General features: G+C 43.7%; 1 protein-coding gene across 1 annotated transcript in view; it reads left to right on the top strand.

Annotated features, from left to right (window-relative positions):
- LAMC1 (laminin subunit gamma 1) overlaps positions 1-26,017 on the top strand; it is a 76,388-nt gene that overhangs the window by 35,453 nt on the left and 14,918 nt on the right. The window contains 11 exon segments of the mRNA XM_019471139.1: positions 15,352-15,419; positions 15,530-15,834; positions 17,744-17,874; positions 19,326-19,492; positions 20,625-20,813; positions 22,808-22,925; positions 23,023-23,121; positions 23,225-23,361; positions 24,232-24,354; positions 24,442-24,631; positions 24,888-25,000. Coding sequence (XP_019326684.1) covers positions 15,352-15,419; positions 15,530-15,834; positions 17,744-17,874; positions 19,326-19,492; positions 20,625-20,813; positions 22,808-22,925; positions 23,023-23,121; positions 23,225-23,361; positions 24,232-24,354; positions 24,442-24,631; positions 24,888-25,000 — 1,640 coding nt within the window.

Here is a 26,017-nt window from a genome sequence, read left to right as displayed (position 1 = left end):
GTTGGGGGGGGATTTTTTTACCCCCCCCCCCCCCCCCCGTTTAGACAAAGAAATAGATTAGACCAAGGATTAAACCAACTCTTTGCCTACAAATTTGTTACCAAGCTTTCACTATTTTATCATTTTCTTTTACATAGGTTTGAAGGTTCTTTTTTTCTGAATGATGTTTTGTTTGAATACACTTTTAAGATTTGCGGTTAATGGTGGGTATTAGGATTGAGAGATTATCCGGGGAGCTGTTGTAGCACTTCATTGTTAGACTCAGAAGTGGGAACTGGGTGAATTAGTTGCTTTTAAAGGGGTTTAAAAGTAGTGTGGGAAAAGGGAGAGCGGTAAGTTTTCTGTGTGCTGGTGCTGAGTGTCCACCCAGGCCTGGAGTACAAGCTCAAAGATCTCATAACCAGGACTTACTGTTGTTTGGTTTTTTTAGTTTAGTGCTCATTTAAACACTATGTGGAGACTGTCCTATACAAATAGACTTGGCACAGCTTCATGCTTGTTTGCTATAGAGATACAAATATTTAGGGAAACTTTGCTTAGCAAATACATGACTAAATCCACCTTTTTCAGCTGTAAAAATGTTTGTGTCAGAGGGACCTTGAAATATTTGAGCTCTGTATTTGGAGGGAAGGAGTCAAATCTTGAGAAGAACTGATTACAAAAAAGATATTTTCTGAATTGCAGTGCAGCTAGACAGCACAATGATTTTTCTTCTCTGCATCTTCGTGCTCACAGCTTTACCCACTGAAGTTCATCTTATTTCCAAAGCTTATTGGTATGTCCATGAAAAGGCTGGGAACAGCCTGGCTTTGTTTTCCCATCAGCTGTGGGAGAATGAGCTGGGGGAAAATAGATTACTTTTCAACCAGTGAGTCTGGGGGAGGATATGCTCATGTTAGGCAATGTGGTTTAAATTTGAAGGCCATTACTATCTGGTCACTTGGTTAATGAAGCGGTGAATAATTTGTGTACTTAATGTTCCTGGGAGACTGAAATGCCCTTAAAAAGCCAATCTGTCCAACTACCCTGTCTTTCTACAACATAAATTAAAATAAAAAGTAACCAGACCTGGTTGGGTGATCAGCTTGGTAATACTTGAGAAAAAGAAGCAGTATCTGATCTCTGTAGTGACTATTTCTTTAGCAGTGACTTTTGTGTGGGTAAAAAAATACTTTGTGTATAAATTTTTAGCTCTACTCTCTCCAACTTTGGTGGGGTTTTTAATTTTTTTTTTTTCCTGCTCACATTTACTTACCTTCAGTACTTAAAGGGGTCTGGATAAAGGAAGACTGGGAGGAGGAAGGAAGTAACACTCTTGCAGCTGAAGTGAGAGGTAGGAGGCTAAGCATGAATGCATCCTAAAACTCCCTGAAGGTCTTTTTCCAGATCTCATTGAAAGTAAGCTCCACTTACTCTAGCAGTATTTTTCCCAGAGTAATACTGCACTTTGAAGTATAGGGAAAGCTTCTCCCTTATCCTCAGCAAAATCAGCTATTCCAGGAAAATCCTCTCCCCTAAGTTGTCAGTGCTATCAACTTCTTGTCCAGGATTGTACCACTTCCCCACCATCATCAGTGTTTCAGAAATCGGCAGCGCAGATCTGGATTTCTTTATACACTTGTTAAAAGAAATGTACATTGCTGTTTTTTAATCAACTGAAAATTAAGTCTTTTACTGCTATCCTTAGCTTTGCAAAAAGTAATTGAGATAAAAAGTTCAAATAACTTCTTGCAGAAGTATCCCAGTGTGATCTGGAAGTGGTTATGCTATTGTTGGTATTGATTTAAGGCTCCCTCCTTGTCATCTGTGTGAAATCTGGTGTATCTAATCATGGGCTGATAGCTCTTTTACAGCAGTGCTTTTCTTTGCATTGGCTTGTATAAGGAGACCTGAAATTAAACTATACTGTGTGTACTTGAGCTTTTTTTTTGTGTTAAGAAAATTCAGCAAGTATCTGAGTTAGCATGCTGATAGTGGAAATGTTGAATGAGCTTAAAAATTACTTTTTTTTCCCCTGACTTTAAAGGAAATAGAATATATAATTAATAAAAGGGCTTTTTCAGATAAAATAAGATTTTTATAGTAATGCAAACAATCTACAGCAAAATACAGGGTCATCAGACTTTGGTGAAAGGAAACCTGAGTGTGTGTGGAACTTGTCCATGCGTTTGAAGTACTTCAGGTGTTCTTTTTTGGGAATAGGAACTGCTAATGAAACCATTTACTAAAACTGCTCTCCAGGTCTTTGGAGGAGTGAGACATCGAAGAAGGTTGTCACTGTCCATTTGCTCATCCAGAGGGAGGCTGTTACATCTGATATTACTCTGTTAACTTTGTATGTTAAAGCTTTTTTCTGACAGTGTCGTGAGAGGCTCATGGAATTTTTTTGCAATGACTCAGAAGGCATGGCTGTTAATTTCCTCTTTGCAAAGAAGGGGCAGTTTTATTTCTTTTGCTGGAATGCATTGTCCTGTGGAAGTAAAACTTACCTAAGAATTTGGTCTGTGCCCTGTCATGTCCCACATGGTTTCTGAACCCTTTGCTCTTCTTCTGCTTGGATGGGTGGAAGGAGGAAGCTCTCCATAGTAGTGACAGTTCTTGTTAGTGTCATGGAAAAGGTTGATCAAAGAGGGAACCAGGTTTCAAACATACATCTTTACCTGTTGCGGTTTTTGGCTTCTGCAGTCAGATGTGACTCCAAAGATATCCCTGTCAAGGAGTTCAGAAGATGCAAGACTTCCCCTCGAAAACTCAACCAAGAGGCTCGCATATAGGAAGCCTATGTGTTGTTAATTCCTCTGCTCACAGAGTTCCTTCTGTCCCTCTGTTCTTGTTTTGGCAATATCAGGAATTGTATGGGATGCTGGGTAAAGTGGCTTTAAATGCCTCATTTCACCCAAGCAGATCTCAACAGACGTTGCTGTCTTTCTGCCTGTCTTGTGTTCATCTACTGCTCTACAGTAACAAAATATCTTGTGTTTAAGACCAACATTGAAGTCCTTGGTAAGCTTTTACTCTTTAGCAACTAATTTTCAAATTAAAACCACTATAGGGCAAGGTTTTTCACTTTTAATTTAGTGTGAAACTCTCTAAGGAAAAGTTCAAATGGGTTTGAAGGTAGAAAGCAGTGTTGATGTTGCATGTGTTTGATGAATGAAGATCCTTTCCCACTGCTCCAACACATTGCAGCATTTCCTTAATGTGGACAGATCCCGGGTTTGACTTATTTTATCCTTTGAGGTTCATGCGACTGCTGAATCTCCTTTGGTAAAATGTTTTGTCTCTAAATTTTACGTTTTTAAAGTGGAGACCTGGCATGATATGCATTGTGCCAGAAGAAGATAGCTGCTGTCACTATGCCTGATGTGTGCTGCTATTGAGGGTTTAAAATTAGGGGGTTTATGACTGGCCCTATTAATTGCTTTAAGGATAAGGACTAACTGTCATTTGGTGTCAGAAGTTTACTGGGAAACGGTGGACTTTAAAAAAATAATTATCTCATCAGGCCATCAAGGAAGCAAGCCTCTAGAATTTGTACCATTTGGTATCTTTTGGGTTTTTCCTCCATTTCTGTTGCACTGAGTTATACACATCTTTCTTGAAGTGACAAATGTATTGATTGCTTTAGCTGGATCCTTGTTTAGGAAGGAGTGATGACAGTTAAGAGGGTAGAGGTAAGAAGCATGCTCCCCTGGATGAGGTGGAGCAGAGTTCAAGGGCTTTATAATGTTTTGATGAAGGTGGGCTGCATACCTCCTGTGGAAAACGAAATCTTAGCTAGGCTCTGTGGGTTTCTCAAATGATTCTATTTTCCAACCAAAGTAGCTTTGGTTTTCCTTGAGCTGTCCATGCTTTGTCCCAACTTTCGATCTTTAGTGTGAAGGCACCTTCATGTATTGGTAACAGTCATATCTGTGAAGATTAATATTTGGAGTTGTGTGGTGGTAGCTTCCCTTGACCTCTGAATGAGGTACCTATCTATGCAACAGAGACATGGGGATACTATGGGGTCTTGAAAGTCTGAGCTTTTGGAGAAGCCAAGCCCTCGTTGCTGTAACTCAATGGTAGATTGCAGAGCCTGGTGCACTTCAGCTCTCTTGGGGTGTCTGTAGATTGAAGGAGCCACAGGTAGGTTGGTTTTGGGTTTGACCTATCACTAAACATAAGGATTTAATGAAAACAAAGGCTTGAGAGTGCTGTATTGTTTGAGACTTTACTTCACAAAGGCAGCAGCTTTACAGATGGGTTTAAGTGGCTGTTTCTTCTCCATTCCCCCCAAAAATACTGTCAAAAGAGTCAGTATACATACTAAAGACCCTGAAAGCAGAGGGAGGAAGAAATATCTTGACCCCTACTTCGTGGTCAACAAATTACTTGAAGTTTTAATGTGTGGTAGTTTACGTTACTAATTGAGTTATGAGAGTTATCTTCTAACTTCAGAAAAGTCTTTTTTGTCAACTACGTATTAATGTTTTTAAAGGACTGTCACTGCCTTAGCAGTACTAATCAGAAAATAAATTTTTAATAGTGTCTCTCCTGAGAAAAATACCTTCTGGTAGAGTTCATTTAGGCTTCGCAGCGGTGTAGCGTGCCTGAAGAAAATCTCATCGTTTGGCATTCAGTGCAAATGATTAAACTAATTTTCTGTGCAATCACCCTCTTCTAGGCAGTGCTGTTACCTAAGGAAATGTTATGCTGCCACCTAAGGAAATGTTATGCTGCCGAAGAACCTGTGTGCAACTGGGGAGGATGTGGTGTGATCTAACAAGTCGTAGCATTTGCCTCTCAACATGGAGCTTGGGGACAGGAGGTTTGTCTTCTGACGTGCAAGATGTTTCTTAGACGCTTGCCAGAAGGCTGCTCTCAGGGGTCCTCTTCTGCGGTGACCTCACTGGAAATGTCCAGGGGCTGAGGAACCTACTTTTTGTGGAGTGGGTGGGTTTTCTGTTGCCTTGTCTGGACATTGCTCTGTAAGTGTTTCTGCAGCTGTTCCTAATCCCTGCTTTTTTAACTTAAATGCAGGTCTGAGTTCTTGAGCACCATGACCTCTGACCATCTGGGAATAAAATGTATTTCTTTGCATAATTTTTTTTCTTTTTGATCAGACTCAGTCTGTTCTTCACAGCACAACTGCCTCGCTTCTCTACTGGTAACAAGGTGAATTAATTGCACACCCAGAATTATTAGGGTTCAGTTGCATTCCTGCCACTGGGAACCAGGCGCTAACATTTAGCTTTATACCATACCATGTGGCCTGTGTTTCAAGACCAGTAGATAAGCTCAACAAATTAGAAGTCCCTGTGGAAGGTCTTTTAAACATGTTAACATTTAATTTTTTTGTTTCTGCTGGGGCTGTTGTAGGAAAACATGCTTAGTAGGAAACTAGTTTGATGTTACACTGTCTCAGCAGTATCCCAGGTGGTGTTCAGTCCCCCTTCAGCAGCTATGTCGATACCTTCTTTTAAATCCTTCCTTTACAAAGGAGCAGCAAAGTAATCCTATCTCAGTCTGGAAATCTCCCTTTTATACCAAATGGTAAGGAAAGACTGTGCACATATCTATTTTTTTGCTTTTTCAGAGTTTTCTCTGTTCCTGATGGGCAGCCTTTAGCCTGGGTGGAAGGAGTTTTGATCTACAGATAACTTTCCAAATCTAGGTTTGATGTGGATACATCTAGGTGAGGTGTTTTGGAGCCTGATGTGAAGCAGATCTGGCTCCGTTCTAGTCTGTGAATTAAACCAAGGGCTTCAGATTTTGCAGCTGGAAGTATTGGCAAGCCTGGAGTTAGTATTATCTTTGAAGGGTCAGCAGAGAGCATCCAGTTTCATTTTCTTTGTTCATGGTGTTCCAAAATAATCTTACGGAGTCGCTTCTGTGGGATACCAGTCATGCTAAGCCGTGCTACCTTCTCGAGTACGTGTGGTTTTCTGCTAAACTCTCTTTCCTTAGAAATAGTCACTGCATTTAGTTGTTCCTTGTCCTTCATGTGTCTCCAGACAGAATGTGTGGATGAACGTGAACTTGCACGATTGTTTGTTTAATACACCTTTGCAACTCCATGAGTGTTTGCAGTTTGTGCGGTTTGTTCTCCAGAGGCAGAGTTGAAGGCACATGCTGGCTGTTGCTTGTGAGTTGAGAACTACAGTGCAATTCCCTCTCCGCTTCAAGAAAAATTTGGAAGAGCTTTGCTTCTGACTTTCCAAAACATATTTGAAACATAACTCAGTGGCAAGCTTTGTTTTGGAAATGGCCTCGCTCCAGTAATGGTTTTGTCAAGTCTGTTTATCCCAATTCCTCCCCTGGCTTAATAGGCTGAGAAAGTAAAACTGTTGTGTGGGTGGTTGAAAATGATCCGTATGGATATTGCTGTAATTTGTGTTTCATAAATAATGGTAGCTTGTGCATAAGCCTGTAATTGACTGAAAATGCATTAAAAGATAGCATGAAGGCATGTAAACTGCTACTTAAAATCCATAGTGGGAGTCGGTCAGGAGGAGGGGGAGATTTCTCAGTGGGAGATGGGGAAGCAGGAGACATGCAAACATGTGCAGTGTTAAACAGCATGATTCAAATGTGCTAAAAGTTAGTTTTCTTAAATGTTTATTGAAGAATGCAAGACTCCTTAAATACTCGATTAAAGAAAGCTGTCTTGTCTGCATCGGGGCCAGGTGATGGATGCTAATAGCAACAGTATTATTTCCAAATAGCTGTGGTCTTAATTATGGCCTGTGTCTGAAAAAAAATCTGTGGCTGGTGAGTGGGAGGTGGAAGGGCAGGGGCGGGAGGAAGATTAAACCATCAAAATTCCAGAGAATTCAGTGTTTTGTGTAAGGAACATTTCTGGCCTTTCCATGGCTGTACAGCGAGCAGTGTGGGGGCTAGTCTGGAAGGTCGTCTTGCTCCCAGAGCTGCTGAACTTGCTGCTGCTCAGAGCGCTCGTATATAGTTGTATCACTTAATTTGTTCTTAATTAGGCTCAACAACGTGAGCTGTGTGGTTTTGATATCTAATTCAGATAGGAGCAAAGCCAGGCGTTAGAGCTGTTCTGGACTACGAGCACATGTGGAGGAGGAGGGGGGAGAGTGGGGAAAGCGCTGCCTTTCAACAGGCAGGGGAAAATGCTTCAAAATATAATTTAGTAGAAACTAGTGGCTGATTATCATGAGCGATGGAGCCGTCGAACTGGGTCGAGAGGCAGCGCTCCGGTGGGAGCTGGTGTACCTCCCCTCCAGGAGTGCTGGGGCTGGAGCAAGGGGCATCTGGCGTCTCACCCCCACACGCGGACACTATCCAAAATAACTTTCATGCTGCCTTTGGCTGGGATGTTTTCAACTCTGGTTACTTGGGTTTGCTGAAGTTCTTAAACTGAAGCATTGCATATGCTTTGACTTTAGGTGTGCTAGTTGAAAGCGTGCAAGGGAAAGGCATTGAGCTGCTGGAGGGTGAGGCTCCTGGGAGGGCGTGCAGAAGGAAAACAGACCTCAGGAAAGCCTGTTAACATTCCTGTACTAACTATCCCATTTGCAAAATGCTTTTTATATGATTTTTTTTTCTTTTTTTGGTCACAAGTCAGTAAAACCTAGTTGTCCTTTAAATAAATGGTTTTGTAATTCTCACCAGATTATCTGATATTTAAATTTGTTTGCAAGGTACTGCACTACAGTCCGATAAACTTATTTTCTTATTAGAAGAAGTCATGTGTTTGCCAATTGGCCAAACATCATATTTAAAGAAGCTGCAATTTCATTTTTGTTTAGCTATTTAAACTTTTGCTTTGGAGTTTGAAAGTAATTTTTAGTCTTTTTTTCCAGTCATTCTTCCATCCCCACATCTTCACCTCTGAAAAGATACAGTTGGAGCTGAACATCAGGAATATTCCCTCCTACTATCAAATTAAAATATGTGAGGGGAAATTAAAATGTAATGTGATTTGCTCTTTGTTTTGTCACTTTAAGTTGAATGCTATGAGAATGACTTGAAGGTGGGTAAGATTTGTTGCTTTGTTGTGATTCCTTTGGAGATGCTTTCTTACTCAAGAAATGTTCATAAGAGATTTCTTGCCGTGTTGCCAAGGATGAGAAGTATCACGTTGTACAATTCAATTGAAAGCTTTTTGGTGAATCTCCTCTGGCCTGCTGCTGCTACCAGCTCTAATCTTCTGGGGGCTGTGGTGGTGGTGGTTGCTTGCTTTGGTTATTACTCTGATAGCTGTGTCTCCAACATGAGGAAGAATCCTTGGGAAAACTTAACCTTGCTGGGGCACCAAGGTCCCACAGTGAGTTGGAATGGATGGAAATTGGCACATTTAAAGGGCGGTTATTACTGAAGTTGCTGTTGGTGGTGTTGTTACGGACTATCGGTGATGAAATGATGGCTTCTTGGTAATTGCCATGCATTCTTCTGCTGGGAATAAAGGCCAAAAGACAGGGTTTTTTTGTCTTCTTTATATAAGTAAATTTTTCAGAGCAATATATTTTTTTTTTTTCTTGGGTAAACCCCCATTTTGAGGGGAGGAAGGGGAGTAACCCCACACTTTTCTGTGTTCCTTCAGTTGGGGGAGTGACTTGGTTTCACCCATACCTGTTGTGTACGGGTCATGGAGCAGCTTCTGGACATTTGATACAAGCAGATGAACTTTCCAAGGATCCCAACCCACCGTAACCCAGATCCCACTCGTCTTGGTGCCAACAGCAGTGGCAGGAGGTAGTTTTGCAATCTAGATACGTGACTGAAATGGAGCCCTCCCCAAAATGGTGCATGGCGTCCTTGATCATCTGTGATCTGGCTGTGCTTGCCAAGTGTAAAGTGCCTTTTTAGAACGAGCTTTTATCGTTTGTGCTGAAAAAGGACTTTGAGGCTTCCTGTGCAGATAGGACTTTTGTGTTGTACGTGGGATCTTTCCAGTCCCTAGTGAATAAACACAGCTGGCCGTTTTGGGAAACGGACTTAACATCTTTGCATCAAAGCTGTACAAATAAGGCAGCAAGCTGTACTGAATTACTGGACAACGTTTTCTGACTTTTACGCTGATTTAGGAGCAATCAAATGAAAAAATGCATTTCTTGTGAGGCTGCCGTCGTGCCGCCTATGCTGCTGAAGGTGAAAGTAAGTTTCCCCTCCTCCCCCCTTTGGAAACATGACTAGAACAAGCAGCCTCGATGACTTATCAATGTTGGATTATCATGCAATAATTTACTGGGCAGCCTTTTGCTGTCCGGAGCCGCCCACGCGCACAAGTCAATGGTGCCTTTGTTCAGGAGCGCTGGAAGAATGCATGATCTAATGGAGTGGTGGGAGTTTGCCTTCGTTCCAGCGCGCTCAAGGCTGCTCTCATTCCCCCAGTGTCCCAAACCCATTTCCTTCTTCCGTCCCCATCTTAGAAGAAAGCAACCTGTGTTTATATCTCTGTTTGGGCTTTCTTAAAATCCACGTGCCTGTCTCTGGTGGAGCTCTGCATGCCAAAATCTTTTATTTGGTGGAGCGTGGTTTATGATGAGATTGCGTTAAAATCCTTCAGATGTTTCTTGTTCATGACGTACGTGCCTGAATCTCTAGACTCTTCAGGTGAGGACAAGCAAATAAACCTGAGGTTTATTATTACCAGTTTGTGTTCCCGTAAGGGCCACCACTCAGCATTTGAGAGCTGTCATCTGTGCTCCTGTGTGGAGTTATTTCCCCAGTGAAGATCATCAGAAAATGGAAATCCTTCATTTTCTTTCTTCAGATGCTGGATATTCCATTTGCTTGTGCAATACCAGTGCTCTCATCTTCCTTCTCCTCCACAAATTTTCCCAGAAAAGCTAGCATGTAGTTGTAAAGGACATTTGCTCTAGAACTACAATAATTTCTCGCTTTCTGTCATAAGTTTGGCTTTTTCATGCACATGTGATGTAAGCGACATAACTTACCGCTTATGTGTCTTGCAGGTGTTGGGCTGTTGTTGTTTAATAAAACTTTTTTATTCCAAAAGAGCAAGTTGCTCAGGATGTTTCTCACTCTCCTCCCCTCCTTATAAACACTGTCCTGCTCTTGTTGCCCATCTGCATGCTGGAAAAATCTGTCCCATTCCACGGCATGGGATAACTCATTCTCCTTAAATATTCCCCTCTCATCTGCAGCCCCTGTGCTCCAGGAGGGAAGCCTCCAGGAGGGTTTCTAGCCTGGGAGGCTGAACAAAATACTGCAGTAGCTGAGAACTTGGAGTGGTTGGTTGACTCAAGAAGCAGTGATCAGTCTTGAACTGTGAACTTGCTGGCCTCTGTCTGTTGACATAAATGTTTCTGTCCCATGCAATTCTCTGCTTGTATGAGGTTCCAGTATCTATGCCATCCCTTGCACGTGGTGGTAGCATAAGAGTGGGAGATGCTGCCTCCTGCTAGGGTTGGTAGCTCTTTATTTGTCAGAAAGGACCAGATGGCCGTTTGTCTTTGAGCAGCAGAGCAAGTCTGTCTGCTCATAGCTGGCCCAACATTGTGCTGGGTGGTGGGGAGAGTTGAAGGTTCAAGAAGGGCGAAGTTGAGGTAGGAGTCAGGACAAGGTGGGTGAACAGCTTGGGGTATGTTCCAGGCTACTAAACTGGGAAAGCTGGCCTTTCTTCCTGGGAATGATTGAGAAACAGGTCAGATGAGAGCAAAAAGAAACGCCAATGGTAGTTGCTTGCTCTCTGTCTTGTCACTGCAAAGTGGAAATGAAATCCAATAAAAAAAGTGGTAAGTACGCTGGTATTTCTTACTGGTTTGTTTTCAATTCTTTTAACCTTTACTTAGAAATAGGTTGTCAGCAGGTACCTGTGTGAAAAAAGCTGCCTTGAAATAGGAGCCAACCAAAAGAGAAACAGAGCAAAGTTTAACCATGCCGTTACTGCTAAGTGAATTTTGCTGAAAACAAATATGCAAAGGCTTGGTTCTTTGCCCAATACAATCTTCTCGGGTGGATTTTTTCTTTCCTGGGCAGCAAAACTCAGCAGCTGTGTTTTAGAGCTCACTGCTGGGAGGATGCACCAAGGGATTGCAGAGAGTGCAGAAGAGGTAGCATGGCTTCTTCCCCCATGCAGGGGATGCCGGTGGACCAATAATGAAGGTGGTGAGTGTTGTCTGGGCTTATCTCATCCAGGCATCTGCTCACAATTCAGTGCTTGTAGTCGGCGTGCCAGCTGGTGGGATGTTTTCCTGATGTAAATTATCCATCCGTTCTGAGGGGTCTGAAAACAAGGAGACCTTTTGTGTGTAGGGACGAATTCCTAACTTGGGGGGAAAGGGAGGAGTTTCTAAAGATCTAAATAGCATTTGCTTACATTTTTCCAGTCTATCTTTATGGTTTTCAGCATGGCGCATTTCCTGGTGGACCTTGGAATACAGAATTGGTCAATAACCCTGCTGAGGAAGGGCTTTAATTGCTGATGACGTCTGGCAGCTGTGGTCAGCCCGACAATGTGAGCAGGTTGTTGGGGGAAGCATCCCCTGCATCGAACAACGCTGAACGTTTCCAATGCCACTGCTGCTGCCTCTGCAGGCACCCAGACTTGCTCGCTTGTTTGAATCTGTAATTGCAATACTGTCTTGAAGGCTTATATGTGTGCTTGCTTACTTTAGAGGATGATACTACAGAGCTTTCTACATCAGCCTGAATTATCAGAAGGGGCTGGTTATTTTGTCACCTTGTCTCTTGCTGGTGAACAGCTTCATGCCTCAGAAAAGATGCAGTTTTAAAATGTGGGGCTCATGATTTTGAGCTCTGGATGCTTTAAAGGCATGTCAGGTTGCACTGGTCAGTAATTACAGTTGTCTTTCTACTGACCAACTTTTGTAACAAACATCTGGTTTTATAATAAACATCTTCCTGCAAAATATATCTGCCACTTCTCAGTACACAGAGGGAAATATTGTCTGATACTTGACACTATCAGAACACTTATAAGCCAAACTGAGATCCAAATAATTACCAGCTTCTAGGAACAGGAGAACAATAACTTTTTGTCTTCCAAATTAAACATTTTAAACTGCCTTTCACCTGGTTATTGCTGTTGCCATTTTTCAGTGTAATAGCAGTATATATTTATTTAGCCCCGCAAGACTTGAAAGCAACCTAGGCATCTTATCTTTGCTAGAAAAAGGCTCTGCAACCTTGAAGAGCCCTGCTAGCTGCCAGGCTGCTAAGCACAGCTTTTATGTTCAGTATGAACAGGGGGGAAATGCATTTCAACACTGTGTCAGCTGGTCTTGGGTAAACTCTATTGTTCCAGCAGTATTTACCCATGGCAAGCTGATACGGTGCTAGCGCACAGCTGCTCTGTGTGCATTAACTGTGTTCCTGTTTAATGCTGTTAACAGGATTTCTCAAGTAGTTATGCTGCCAGCTGAACTAAATGTCTTTTCACCTGGGTTGCTCAGTCTGGAGGGTTTTGAATGCATTTTCTTTGGCCTGCAGTGTAAAACTGAAGATGAAAAAGGGAGGATCCTTTCCATTTAGCACAAGGGATTTCTATGGAAAATGCTTTTGTGCTGCCCAGAATGCAGTTTGCACGTGTTGTGCTTTTAGCTGAGCTGGAACTTTTGCAAGGAGCTGTAGGAGACCTTGTTGGGGAACAGGGACCGTAATCCAGTCATAGTGGAGAGGAAAAAAGAAAAGTTCTTTCTTGGGACGTGCAGACTGTGACCTGGCCTTTCTGCTAGAGCAGAAAGTTGTGTGTTTGTGGAGTGAGAGCACACGCCCGGCCTCCTCTTCATTCCCAGGATTCTTTTGACGTGTTTCCTCCCCGAAATCATCTTGATGAAGCCTGAATGCAGGGTTTTTGCTTCATGCTAGCGGAATGCAGTACTAGTAGAAGAAAACTAACCCAAGTCGAAGAGCAGGGTATTCTTAACAATTCACAATTTAATTGAATGATCTTCATGCTGTTGGCTCTGACTTTTTTTTTCCCCTCTTGACTCATGGAATGGCTGCTCTTGCCTGATGTCTTCACTATTTTCACTGGTGATGAAAATTACCCAGAGAAATCTCACCAGGGCAGCGACTTTCAGCTTCATATTTTGTTTTACTTCAGTGTGTGAGCTCAAAGAAAACTTTCTCGTGAAGCTGATTATGACAGTTTTATTAGTGATAAAACCATGATAGTAGGTCTGGTTTTAGTTTCTGCCCATCCAAGGTGTTTGGTGAAGTTCTTGGACTGGCAAGTTGCAGGTCAAAACACATACTAGGGTCTTCCTGCAGAAGAATGAGGAGGCATTTGCTTCTGGGGCTCCTTGCCTTTATCTGGAAAAGGTGGGGAGTATATCCTGGGTTTGTTTACCATGGCCTGAAAAAGTTATTTGTGCATGTCTGGCCTATTGGCTTGTGTCTGGTGTACTCACCTTGAGTTTCTGCGTGTGTCTGCTTCTTGCCTTGCATTGAGATTCATATGAAAAATATTTCCAAATAAACAGAAACAGGATTAATCATCTCTTGTATTGGGCAGCAAGGGGAGGGTAAGCCTAAGCTATGTTACAATGTTAAGAGTTGATCCTTTGGAGTTTCTAGCCCTTGTGGAAGCATTTTGGCATTAATAGTGTGATTGCTTCTCACTTGTCTACTGTGTGTAAGGAGATCTTGTTAAATAACTTGACCCCAAACCAAAAGTGAGCTAGTATTGAGTAAGAGCTGCAGCCTGTGAATGTCTGGCTTCCGGTCTTATGCTTAGGTCATCTGTAACCTCACGCGTGATAAAACAGTGAAAGGTATTTTGTGGGAAGTATTGGGGGGTTTGTATCTGTACAATGCCCCAGCTGCCTTGCGTGTCACACACAGATAGTACTTCCTGGTAGGTTGGGGTATCGGCAGATTTCTTTGGCTTTAAACACAAGACTGGTCTTTTTCTTATCCTTGGGACGTGCAGGTGTAAGTGTCTCAGGTGCTGTATGTCTTGATTTTTTACTTTAGTTTTTTTCTGGTATGTTGATTTCTGGACTCTTTGCCATGCTTCTCCTGCTACTTTGGTGTTTCCAGCAGCCAGAAAGGACAAAGGTTCCTCCCTTGTGTCGGCTGGGCTCTGGGTGTGATGTGCCTAATGCAGGCTGGTCCCAGTGTAACTGGTGGGTGGCCTGCGAGTGAGAACTGTGGTTCATGACCTGATGCATTGCAATCAGGTTTTGCGTGTGTGCTTTGAGAGGCATGCTGTTCTTGTTGCCTGGTGCCGTCTGGTCTGTTTTAACTTGTGAAGTGAGCCACTCTTCAGCAGGTGCAAAGCCTCATGTTAAAATTTAACATGGTGGAGTTAATTCATTTTACAAGTTGAGATTAAATCTGTGTGACTTCTATGGGTGGAGAAAACCTGTTTCTCAATCAGTTGAAACTCTTCTAGTAGCTTTTTTTTCTTGGTCAATGAAGGGACCAGTGACGGCTGCAACCTCTGCTTGGAAGAGTGTTTTCCTTGGAGGTGGTGGGAGTGTAAAAGAGTGTGGCAGGGAGTAAATGCCCGAGGTTTTGTTCCAGACAAACCTCACGTTGTTTTAGCAAGTTCCCTACGTGCTCCAGGGTGTCTTGATCATACACAGTGTGCTCGCCAAGGTGGAGCAAGAACAGCTGGTGTGCAGCTGTATGCTGCCTCCTGGGAATGTGCCCCTCGGCTGGCAGGGACGGCGGAGGAAGGTGGCTGGAGCGTGCTGTGATCCTTTTCCACTGATGGGTTTTCTCAGGGGTGTGAAGCCTCTGGGCGGTTGGTTTATGTGCATGGGGGTAGATGCTCAAGTCACTGGAGGAGAATCCATGAGGGAGGATGATCTGTTGATTGCCACAAACCTGTTAGGAGATGAATAGAGGGCAGGGAGGTGGGTTTACATTTATCCTCTTAGGAGAGGGCGAACATGGATAGCTTGTAAGTCATTGCACTTTGATCTGAAAGGTGTCTTGGTGACTTTAATCATATGGTCTGGGAAACTTAAACCTTGTTTCATCTTTCCCAGGGAGTGAGTAGAAGAGGGTGTACTCAGTAGTTCACTGCTGGAGGAAAGGCTTCATGAGTAGTAGAAAGAGTTTGGGATATTGTTTATTTAAGGAAGAAGCAGAGGTAAAAAACAGGCTCTGCAGTGTGACTCTTATCTCTCTGGTTAATACTGTTTCTCCCATACATGTATTTGGAAGAAATATTATCAAATGGCACGGTTAACTTGGACTTGGCCTTAGATACACATAAACTGTTTGTGGCTCTGATGTAATATATCATCTGTTGGGGTAAAGACACTGTTGGTGGTGTCTGCAGAAGAGAATTACAGCTTGTGAGATTGTGTTTGGTTGCACAGAAGTCTGTAGGTCTGTTTATTTATCTGCTCAGATTGCCCTCAACTTCTGCCTTCGGTTCCTTCACCTTGTCTTTGCCAGGAGATGCAGTACATTGGACTGGAGGAGATACTTCTGGTGCTACTGGACACTGCTCATCCTGCTGGATGGTACTAGAGGAGATGCTTCTTCTAAAGAGAGAACTGCAGTGCAGCTCTTCCCATTCTTTTTGTTTTAAGTTGTATGAGTCTTTCTCATGTCTGTCTTCTCTCATCCGCAGGAAAGGCCTTTGACATCACGTATGTGCGTCTGAAGTTTCACACCAGTCGGCCGGAGAGCTTTGCGATCTACAAACGCACCAGGGAAGATGGCCCGTGGGTGCCCTACCAGTATTACAGTGGCTCCTGCGAGAGCACGTATCACAAAGTCAATCGGGGCTTTATTCGGACTGGGGAGGATGAGCAGCAGGCGCTCTGTACGGATGAGTTCAGTGACATTTCCCCTCTCACTGGGGGCAACGTGGCGTTCTCGACACTGGAGGGGCGTCCCAGTGCCTATAACTTTGACAACAGCCCTGTGCTACAGGTATGTGAACAGGACTAAGTCAATCGGGTGGTCTGAGTTGAGTCTGTTTAGTTATTGTGGATGGTGGCTTTGTGCCAACTGTGGGCTGCACTACAGCCCTTATTCATACTGAAAGGCCCTTGCACAGGTAAGTTGGGATGGACAATCCAAAGAGACGCTTTTGAAGGAGGAGTTGAACTCTTGACTCTATCGTTAATAAGTTTATGGTACAAAAAGCAAAATCGGTGGCATTAAGGATGATATGTTATTAGGCATCATGGAAGTCTTTAGAGGATGGATGCAAATACCTACTTAGAAAGTAGCTGTGGGCATTTTGCTGTTGTTTCAGATATAAGGACAGAAGAAGGTAAAGCCTAAGTCAAATGAATATTTGAGGCATCTGTATTTATATTTTGAGCACAAAAAAATTAAGATATGTGAGATTCTTCTAAACAAATAAAGGGTTATTGGAAACCCTAACTTGTTCTTCTACATGTGTGTTGAGGTGGGGGAGCTTGATTTTATCCACAGTATTTGGTTTCTCTTACAAGCAGCTTGGGGAGGGGGTTCGGTCGGGAGGTTTTTTTTGTTGTTACCATTCACAACGCTGGTTGGGCAGTGGTCAGGAGCATACTGGGAGCACCAGTTTGTCCAGTTTACTTGCCAGTTCCTGTATGCTGCTTGATGACTTCTCCAGCTTATATTGCAACAAGGAGCTAAAGCTGTGCGGTTTGCCCCATCAGGGCTCGTCTCCTTCCTTTTGGAGCTGTGATGCTGCTTCTTCCGTTTCCTCTTAGAGTAGCAGGAACAGACTGAGACATGATCCCTAGCCAGCGGGCAGGAAAGCAGAATCTGGTGGGGCTTGCTTCTGCAAACGAAAATAAAGATTAGTGGGAAAGGGAAAAGAACTCCTGAAATGGAAAAGAACCAGTTTGGCCACCTTGTTGGTGTAGCTAGCCCTTGCAGAGAACAGGGTCTAATCGTTAAGGTGAACGGAGAGATTTCAAGTTAGCGATATGGTGTATAATTTTCCGATAAACTTCTCTATGTAAGGAATAGAGACCTGACCGCCAGTTTCCTAAAATATATACAAACCTCTGGTGTTGCTTTTTGGAACTGAAGTAAATGTGTATTTTGTGCTCAGCATTTCCATGTGTTTATGCCAGTGTTTGTAATTCAGCAAATCTTCTTATTGTATTGGCTAAGCAGCAATGCAGTTGCAGTGCAGTTGTACATACAAGGATGTTTTTCCTGGTTTTATGGTGTTGGAAGCAAAATGGCTTTGCAAAAGCTGTAATAAAAACAAGGAGGTACTAATGACAGTGGCTGAAGGTGATGTGAAATTTGGGGACAGGCTACGTTTGCTGGCTGTTGCTGGAGGAGGGTAGGGTAGTGTGTTGAAGATGCTGTGTAAATATTATGAAAAGCTCTTGTGTTGTAAGTCAGATCTGCCTGTCTGTTTTTCTTCCTCAGCCTCCCCCAGCCTCGTTCATCTGTCTGTGGCTTTTTGTCTGGTGGGGTATGTCTGCAGACAAGTGTACCTTAAAGATTTTCCTGTTGGTGCTGTATAGCTTTGCAGGAAAACTGCAGTCAGATAGATATGTACAATTAGCAAGCTCACATAATTGCATGCACTGCACTTTTTGCTGGAGAGGTTACCCACTGCTTCCCAGCTGAGAGCCATGAAGATGTGAAGAGGCATTGGAAAGGGTACCCAGAGAGGAGCAGGGTCCGGAAAACACATTTGAACGATGAGGATGCGGTGTAAGGCCTCTCATGCAGGGATGTGTAAGCTTCCGAGGTGCAGAGGGGAAAATGATGAGGAAGGAACGTGCTGATTGATGAATGACTTTGTAAATACATTTGCTAATGACACAGCACTGTGGGGGATGTTTGATGTTTAATCTGATGGGATTTCTGTCCGCTCTAGGAATGGGTGACGGCTACAGATATTAGAGTGACCCTCAACCGTCTGAACACATTTGGAGATGAAGTTTTCAATGACCCAAAAGTTCTCAAGTCTTATTACTATGCTATTTCTGATTTTGCTGTGGGTGGTAGGTGAGTAGACAACAAACCTTTGTACTTATTTAAAGCTTTTGGTCAGGATTACTAGAGCGCTTTAAAGATTTTGATTATACTAACATGGTACCATTAGGCTCCGGTCTTTATTAACTGTCCTAAACCAAAAAAGCAGTAGAATGAATCTTATGAAGTTGCAAATACTATGTATAACATCTTGTGGCTATAATTTCAGGGCAGACAGAGATTGAATTTTTTTTTTTCCTTGATTAGATCAAATGTTAAGTGATTTGGGAGGACAGAGAGTGAAAAGAGTGGAAAAAAATGTAAAACAAAAGGAAAAAAAAAAAAAGAACTTTTTTCTACCCTGCTCTTTGTGTTTTAATGTGTTATTAATTGTTTTCTGTCTTCATCTGTGGCCTAGAATAACAGTAAGTAGAAAATCTCAATGTCTCTGCTTCACATATATTTCAGGAGCTATCTCCTGTGAAGATCTGAAGCATTGTACAATACCGTGGTTGTCCGTTCCTTTTGCCAAAGCGTATTGCAGAATGCTTAAATCATAAGTTGTTGATGATAAAATGTTTTCATAAACAGAGCTGAGACCAGTGCAGTGTTTTGGACTGTTTGCAGAGAGCAGTCCTGAGACCGGGATTTGACAACATGGTGCAGCCAGTGCAAATCCCCACCAGTCTGTGGAGGTCCCTGGGCTTCTGTATTAGTCACCTTTGTGTTATTTAATTTCTTACTGATACAAGCACGCGGCCAGCATGCATGCCTTTTCCTGGACTCTCATGAGAGAGAAGCTATGGAGAATATACTAACCTAAAGCCAACAAAATCTTTGCTTCTCCTATTCAGCTTATTCTGTTTTAGTGACAGACTGCGAAGCAGTTAGTTAATGTTCTCAGGTTTCTAAATGCCTACCTTGAGCATGCTACACCTATTTGTTTCATAGAATGTTTTGGGTTGGAAGGGACCTTCAAAGATCATCCAGTCCGTTGTTTTTGGCCCGCCCCCCCTCCCTGCCATGGGCAGGGACATCTTCCACTAGATCAGGTTGCTCAAAGCCCCATCCAGCCTGATCTTGAACACTTCCAGTGGTGGGGCATCCACAACTTCCCTGGGCAACCTGTTCCAGTGTCTCACCACTCTTGTTGTAAAACATTCCTTCCTTATGTCCAAGCTAAACCTACCCTCTTTCAGTTTAAAATCATTGCCCCTTGTCCTGTCACTACAGGCCCTGGTAGAAAGTCTCTCCATCTTTCTTGTAACCCCCTTTAGATACTGAAAGACCTCAATAAGGTCTCTCTGGAGTCTCCTCTTCTCCAGGCTGAACAACAGCAGTTGTGTTCTCAATTTTGTTGTGACCATCTACCTTCGAATTTGTCTCGTCTCAGATTTTCAGATCTGGGCTTTGTTTTTGGGATTGCTCTGTGAGTGACCTGGATCCCTGGAGTTTAAATACCTGTTCCTTGTCTTGTTAACCAGATGCAAATGTAATGGGCATGCGAGCGAGTGCGTGAAGAATGAGCTTGGGAAGCTGGTCTGCAACTGCAAACACAACACCTTCGGGGTTGACTGTGAAAAATGTCTTCCTTTCTTCAATGACCGTCCGTGGAGGAGAGCGACAGCAGAGAGCGCCAATGAATGCTTGCGTACGTGTGGCCATGCTTGAGGGGAAAAACCTCTCAGGGCTTGCATCCCCTGCCTCTGTTGGCATCCAGAAGCTGGCCCTGCATGGTTTTAGGTTTCTCAGTTGCAGTTAGCCAGTGTTAAGCACAGTTCTGGTGTTTTTCAGCAGAGATTTTGTGGGACTGCTGGTCATTCCACTCCTATCCTGTAGGAGCTTTCTGGTAGATCCCTAGAAAGGGGCATCTCCTTTCTGGAGAAGGATGGGAGCGACCTTTAGGAAGAGGGTGCGCCACAAAAACGTACAGGCTTGTACTTTATGGGACCCATAGAAAAAAATCTGTATTTAGGATGCTGGAGTATAATTGCCCTTTAAAAAGCTCCTCATTTAGCATCTGCTGACTTCCTTTTGTATTTGGGTTATTGGTTTTTGCAGTTACTTGTTGACTATTTCATCCAATTTTGAGGCTGTTGCAACAGTTCTGGACTGCAAATGTGGATCTCTGTGACAGAATGCCAGTTTATTTTGCTTGGTTTTGTGTCGCAGACCACAGCTCCTGGTAGTTTACTTTATGGGGAAGCTTTTTCAGACAGAAAAGCTTTCTTCCTGTCTGACCTCTGTGTGTGTTGATCGGTCCCAGCTGTCTGGTCAAGACCTGTGGCTTCCCTCGACAGGCTGGTGAAACCCTGGGTCTTCTGCTCCCTATGCAGAGGGGATTTGTAATCCAGGGGAGAAATTATCCTTACAGCATGGAGTCAGCTTCGCTGTTACCTTCTCATGCTTGTTTGCATGATTGAGATTGGTGTTGCCGTGTGGGAGGGTGGCATTTCCGCTGCAAATGGCAGCCTGATGTGGAAGGGAGTAGATTGGAAAATGCTGGTTTTCTTCTGGATGTAGATGAAAGTGGTCTTGAGGAGCTTGTTTCATCGTTACAGCCTTGCTTCCCCCTCCCCACATTCAACCACCACAAAAACATGCTTCCCCCTTTTTCTTCTCATTGATGCACAGATGCTTTAGGAGGTCTGTGCATGGGTCTTGGGATGGTTAAAGGCTCTAGCTCCCCTACAACTTAATATCGAGCTTTGCATAGCAGGTTTTGACTGTCAGGGTCAGATGGCCGCACGTGCTGTTCACTGATGGTACCCTTTTCTTTGCAGCTTGCGACTGCAATGGGAGGTCGCAGGAGTGCTACTTTGATCCTGAGCTGTACCGCTCGACGGGCCACGGGGGCCGCTGCACAGGCTGCTCGGATAACACTGACGGTGCACACTGCGAAAGGTGCAGGGACAGCTTCTATCGCCTGGGGAGCGAGGAGGGATGTCTGCCCTGCAGCTGTAACCCGGTTGGTAAGTAGTGGCAGCAAACGTTTCTGCTTGCAAACTTCCATGCATAAAAGCTGGCTCTTCTTGGCTATGCAGCTAACTGCAAACTACAGGGTAAAAAGAGGGTTTGTTTCTTTGTTTGTTTTTCTTTTCTTTCTTTTTTCCCCATGTAGGAAATGTTTTTTGGATTGTATTTTGGTTTAAATTATCCTTGGATCTAATTGGGGTTGGGGTAGCAGGGACAGATGGTTCACCTCTGCAGCATTTGCTCCTTCAAATCTGTTCTGAAATAGATTTTATTTTGGCTTTTTGGGACACTCCCAGTACTAAAGAGCTCATTTAAATTCTTAATAAACAAGATGATGTGAGTGGATATTTCTGGAAGTTGTTCATACTGAAGAATTGGAGTGAACTTCAGCTGCATCAGTTTCTCCTACTTAGTATCCAAGCACTATAAATACAAAGGAGTGAAACCTTAAACACAAAAGGGGGTGGGGGTGAGAAAAAACAAAGTAAACTCAAAATATGTAGTTAAGCTCCAAAAAAAAAAAAAAAAAAAAAAAAAAAAAAGAAAAAATTCTGGCAGGAGAACAAATTTTTTGTTGTCAAGGGAACCACTTGACCCATATGGAGTGATCCCAGAACTATACCAGCCCACAGCAAAAAAGGGGGAAGGAGACAAAAGGGTAACAGATAGTAAGATATGATGTGAGGTTCCAAAATAGAGTAGCTGGAATAAGTAATTGCTTGCAGCATGCCCTAAAAGCAGCCAGCGAGAGGTCTGCCAGGGTACATCTCCTATCTAATTTTGTCAGAGTTGTACAGTTGTGAAACTTTTGACCAAGAAAGGCCTCTTTCTTCCTCTGTCTGCTCTCCCAGGTCATTGTGTCGGACCTTATTTTAAGAGCGGTGAGGGTTGGTGTCAGCCGAGATGGTCGAGAAGAGTCAGGGAGGTGACTCCTCAGGTCTTTAAGGACAAATTTCAAAGGGCTTTATAACTTAGCCATCAGGTTGTATCCTGTGGCACGCTGGCACCCAGGGCGTATTTGAAGCCCCTGGATTGGTTTAGATTGCTATTTTTTGTCCAAGTACTGTTTTTTTGAAATAATCATAAGTGGGACTGCAAAGGGGGTTTGAACTTTGGCTGTATATGGTAAAGGTTTTGTGAATTCTGTCCTGTCCAGCCTAATCGTCTTATAACTCTTCACTTTGCTATAATCTTCTGGTGTGGATTGAAGTGGAAAGAAGCAACTATTTCTGTATATTAACTTTTCTCCTGATAGTTAACTCTTACAGTGCTGACAACTCCTAGGCTGCTAGCTACACCGGTGCTTGGGAGAAAGCATTTTGTCTGCCGTGGATTAAAGAAACCTGCTGCTGCTTTTTGTGCAAGTCTGCTTGAACAGAGCAGTATTGAGGAAGATGTCCTGTCAAAAATGAGAGTTTTGCTGAAAAGTTTGTTAGTGTTAATAGTGGCACACGCAGCCTTGCTCTGAGGAGGCGGTTTAGTCTTCAAATCCAACTTGGGAATCAAGGGAGGAAATTGGAACGTGAAAGGGAGAGGTCAGGATATCCCCGGGCAAAGGGGAGATGGTGATTAGGGAGAACACCAGGGATTCAGGGAATAAAATCTCGGAAATGGTATATTGCAGGGTAAAACAGGCATGGAATTAGAGACACATGCAAAGGTAACATTGAGGACGAAACAGGAATAAGGACGAGAATGCATTTTGAAGTTAAAATTATATTTTTATATATATATATATATAAAAAAAGGTTGGTTAGTAGGAATACTTAAAGCTGAATATAGTTTGGAAGACTAGATAACGATTCCTCTCTAGAGCTGCTAGGTGAAAAATCCCTGTGAACTAGAGTCAGTCTTTAGGTAAGCTGTCACTCATCGGCTTGAAGCTATGCTTCCCACTTTCTTTTCCCATATTTCTTGCCCATTTTAATAAATTGCAGGCTAATAGAGCTGGGTGGGTGTGCTGAGGTGCCTGTCCCTGCTGTCCCCGCAGGCTCCCTCAGCACGCAGTGCGACAGCTATGGCCAGTGCAGCTGCAAAGCTGGCGTGATGGGCGAGAAGTGTGACCGGTGCCAGCCAGGTTTCCACTCTCTCTCCGAAGCTGGGTGCAGGTAAGGGGGATTGCTGCTCTCTAAAAGAAAAACTAGGTGCCTTTTTAAAGCTTTCTCTGTGTGGCTCATGAGTTATCCTCTCTCCTGGCTCTTTCAGGCCCTGTTCTTGCAATCTGGCTGGCAGCACAGGGGAATGCAATGTCGAGACAGGACGGTGTACGTGCAAGGACAATGTTGAAGGCTTCCACTGCGAGAGGTGAGTTTCTCTTCTGTGGCTTTGTTTCAAGAATGAGAAACATTCGAGTGATGGCCTGAGGTAAGTATCAGGGAAATTAATTCTCTTTCCTTCACATCTTCAGATGCAAACCTGGATTTTTCCATCTGGATTCCTCCAATCCAAGGGGCTGTACCCCCTGCTTCTGTTTTGGACACTCTTCAGTCTGCACCAATGCCATCGGCTACAGTATCCACAGCATCACCTCCAGCTTCCAGTTTGGTAAAATTGAGCCTTCCTTTGTATCTCACGTTGCGCTGTAGGCTCAAGTCAGGAGCAGTGGAAAAAACCCTGCTCCTTCCTCCCTGTGCAAGATTGCAATCCTTGGGCGGGCAGGTCCAGGATCCTTCTTTTGGAAGTGCTGAGTTACTGCTGAAGTTACTGGGAGCTTCCCAGTCAGCAGCTCATTTGTTCAGCTAGGGAGGAATGAATTCACAGCTCTGGCCTTGGGCACCCAGTGCTAATGTACACCGTGCAGGTGCAAGCAGGAATTGTAAATGTAAACCTTTTGTAGCTTGAGAGAGGTGCTGGCAAGGGGGCATTTTCTTAATTTTAGAATCAAATCAGGAGTTCCTAATTGAGAGGATTGTAATCACTTTAGATTTGGTATTTACATGGCTCTGAATAAAACATAGTTGTGTCTCCGATGGGTCTGTAAGCTCAGGAGAAGTCTTTTTTCATACAGTCAGTTTCCTGTGTATGCATGTTTTCATGCTACATGGTCTGAAAAGACCATTTTTTAATTAAAATTCCGCTGGAGAACAGTTCATATGAAGGCTGAAACTCGCAGCAAGTCGTAGGGGACTGCAGGTTTTCCCATCCCTGCTTAAGCTCTTTAGAAAAGAAGATTTTGAACAAGTAGTTGTCATAGTGTTCAAAGTTCAGAGGGTTCAAGTCAGCACTCGAGTTAGAGGCTTAAATTGGAAAGATGATGTTTGCTATCTATGTTCTTCTGCACAGCTACTTTCTATAGTCTGTACGCTGGCACTAACAGACTTTAGTTATATATGAGCAGTGTGTGGTATGACACAAGAAGTGCGTGCAAAGCTATGTCTTCAAAGGGCGTTAATTCTTGCACACTTGATTTTTCAGGAGAGGAAGAGTGGCGTGCTGAGCAGCGCGATGGCTCGGAAGTCTTACTTCAGTGGAGTGCGGAGACCCAGGATATCTCTGTTATCTCGGACAGCTACTTCCCCATGTATTTTGTTGCACCACGTAGGTCATCTGAGAAGTGCGGCTTTCTGTGCTACTTGTGCCCTTTCTGTTCTGTCCCCTAACTGTAAGGATTTCTTCCCCATTCAGGAAAGTTCTTGGGCAACCAGGTTTTGAGTTACGGGCAAAACCTGACCTTCTCCTTCCGTGTGGACAGACGGGACACACGCCTCTCTGCAGAAGACCTGGTGCTGGAAGGAGCTGGGCTGAGAGTGTCAGTGCCGCTCATTGCCCAGGGCAACCCCTACCCCAGCGAGAACGCGCTGATCTACACCTTCAGGTGAGAGGACTCTCCAGGCATGGTGGGAGCAGCTGGGACCAAGCCTATGGTGTCCTTGGCCTCTGAGCTCTTGAGAAAACAAACAGTATTAATTTTAGCTCAGAAGAGCGGTCTTATCAGGTTAATTTGAAGCTCGCTGTCTAGCAGCATTGCATAAGTGTATGTGAAGTATGTTGCAATAGCATACTGCTGTTGGAAAGGGCACAGCTGTTAGCATCTGAAAGCTTTGCTGATCATGCATGGCTCTTCTCCGTAGGCTTCACGAGGCTACAGATTACCCATGGAGGCCTGCTCTTACAGCATTTGACTTCCAGAAGCTTCTCCACAACTTGACTTCCATCAAGATCCGTGGGACGTACAGCGAGAGAAGTAAGTCACTGGGCAGACCCATTCGTCTAGTGCTCAGGTTGCTTTACTGTAGGGCCTGGTCATAAATAGCTGTGGCAGGTTATTTGGCAAAGCCTGTGCCGATTGCTTTTCACCTGGTCTTCCTGCGTAACAGCTTCTCCCAGACCTTCTGGAGAGGAGTTGGGGGAGAACGGTGCTGCCTTTGCGAGTCTGGAAGCTGAGCACCCATCACCTTAGAAGCATTCTTTGCTTCTAAACATGGGGGTTTTGCTGTGTTACACAGCCAGTGTCTTCCAGATTGGTAGAAATACATAGCACAGAGTCCTGAAGGACGCGGTAGGAAAGATGTAGGGAGTTTACAACATTTGGCCTCAGTTTCTGCTACACTGGGAATGGTTACATCCCCCCTGTTTCCTGGTCTTGCCTTGGCATGACAAATGGGAAGGACAAGGTCTTGAAAGCACTGCCTATGCTGAACTTTCATTCAAGTTCCCTGTAATGAGGGTTTATAAAAATCAGGCATGAATTAGGAGCAAAAATATTGGGTATTGTCATGTGAAGAAGAATTTTTGCAGAAAGGTGCAAAGGATGAATTTGTATTTGGGGAAGGTGGGAAAGCTGCAAGTGTTTTCAGTAGAGGTGGCTTGTAAGGAGGAATGTGGGGTTGTGAAATGGAGGGGAGGAAAGGTGTGGAACAAGCCATCCTGAGTGCTGTAGCCGCTGCTAATATGCGGGAGCTGAGGCTCTGCTTGGTGCTCTGGAGCTGCTGCGGTGGTACAAACACACTGCTGTAAGTTTTAAAAGCTGCTATGTTGTGTCCAGGCTCAGTTTCCCTCCAGGGAAGGGGCTGGGTGGAGAGGGGGGAACTTTCAAATGCCAGACAAAGGAATGGCCTGAGAGGGATAGCTGAAGAGTTTGCCTTGAGGCATGGTTTGCAGACGCTGTGTTAGTGACGGTGTATTAAAGAGATGGTCTGTCCTCCTAGAAAGACAGGAATTGATTTTGGTATTTGATTTGGAAATTGAAACCATATGCATG

The sequence above is a fragment of the Aptenodytes forsteri genome, unplaced genomic scaffold (genome assembly GCF_000699145.1).
Source record: "Aptenodytes forsteri isolate BGI_AS27 unplaced genomic scaffold, ASM69914v1 Scaffold289, whole genome shotgun sequence".
Classification (NCBI taxonomy): Eukaryota; Metazoa; Chordata; class Aves; order Sphenisciformes; family Spheniscidae; genus Aptenodytes; species Aptenodytes forsteri.
The sequence above is the reverse complement of the archived record's forward strand: the minus strand, read 5'-3'. Positions and strand labels throughout refer to the sequence as shown.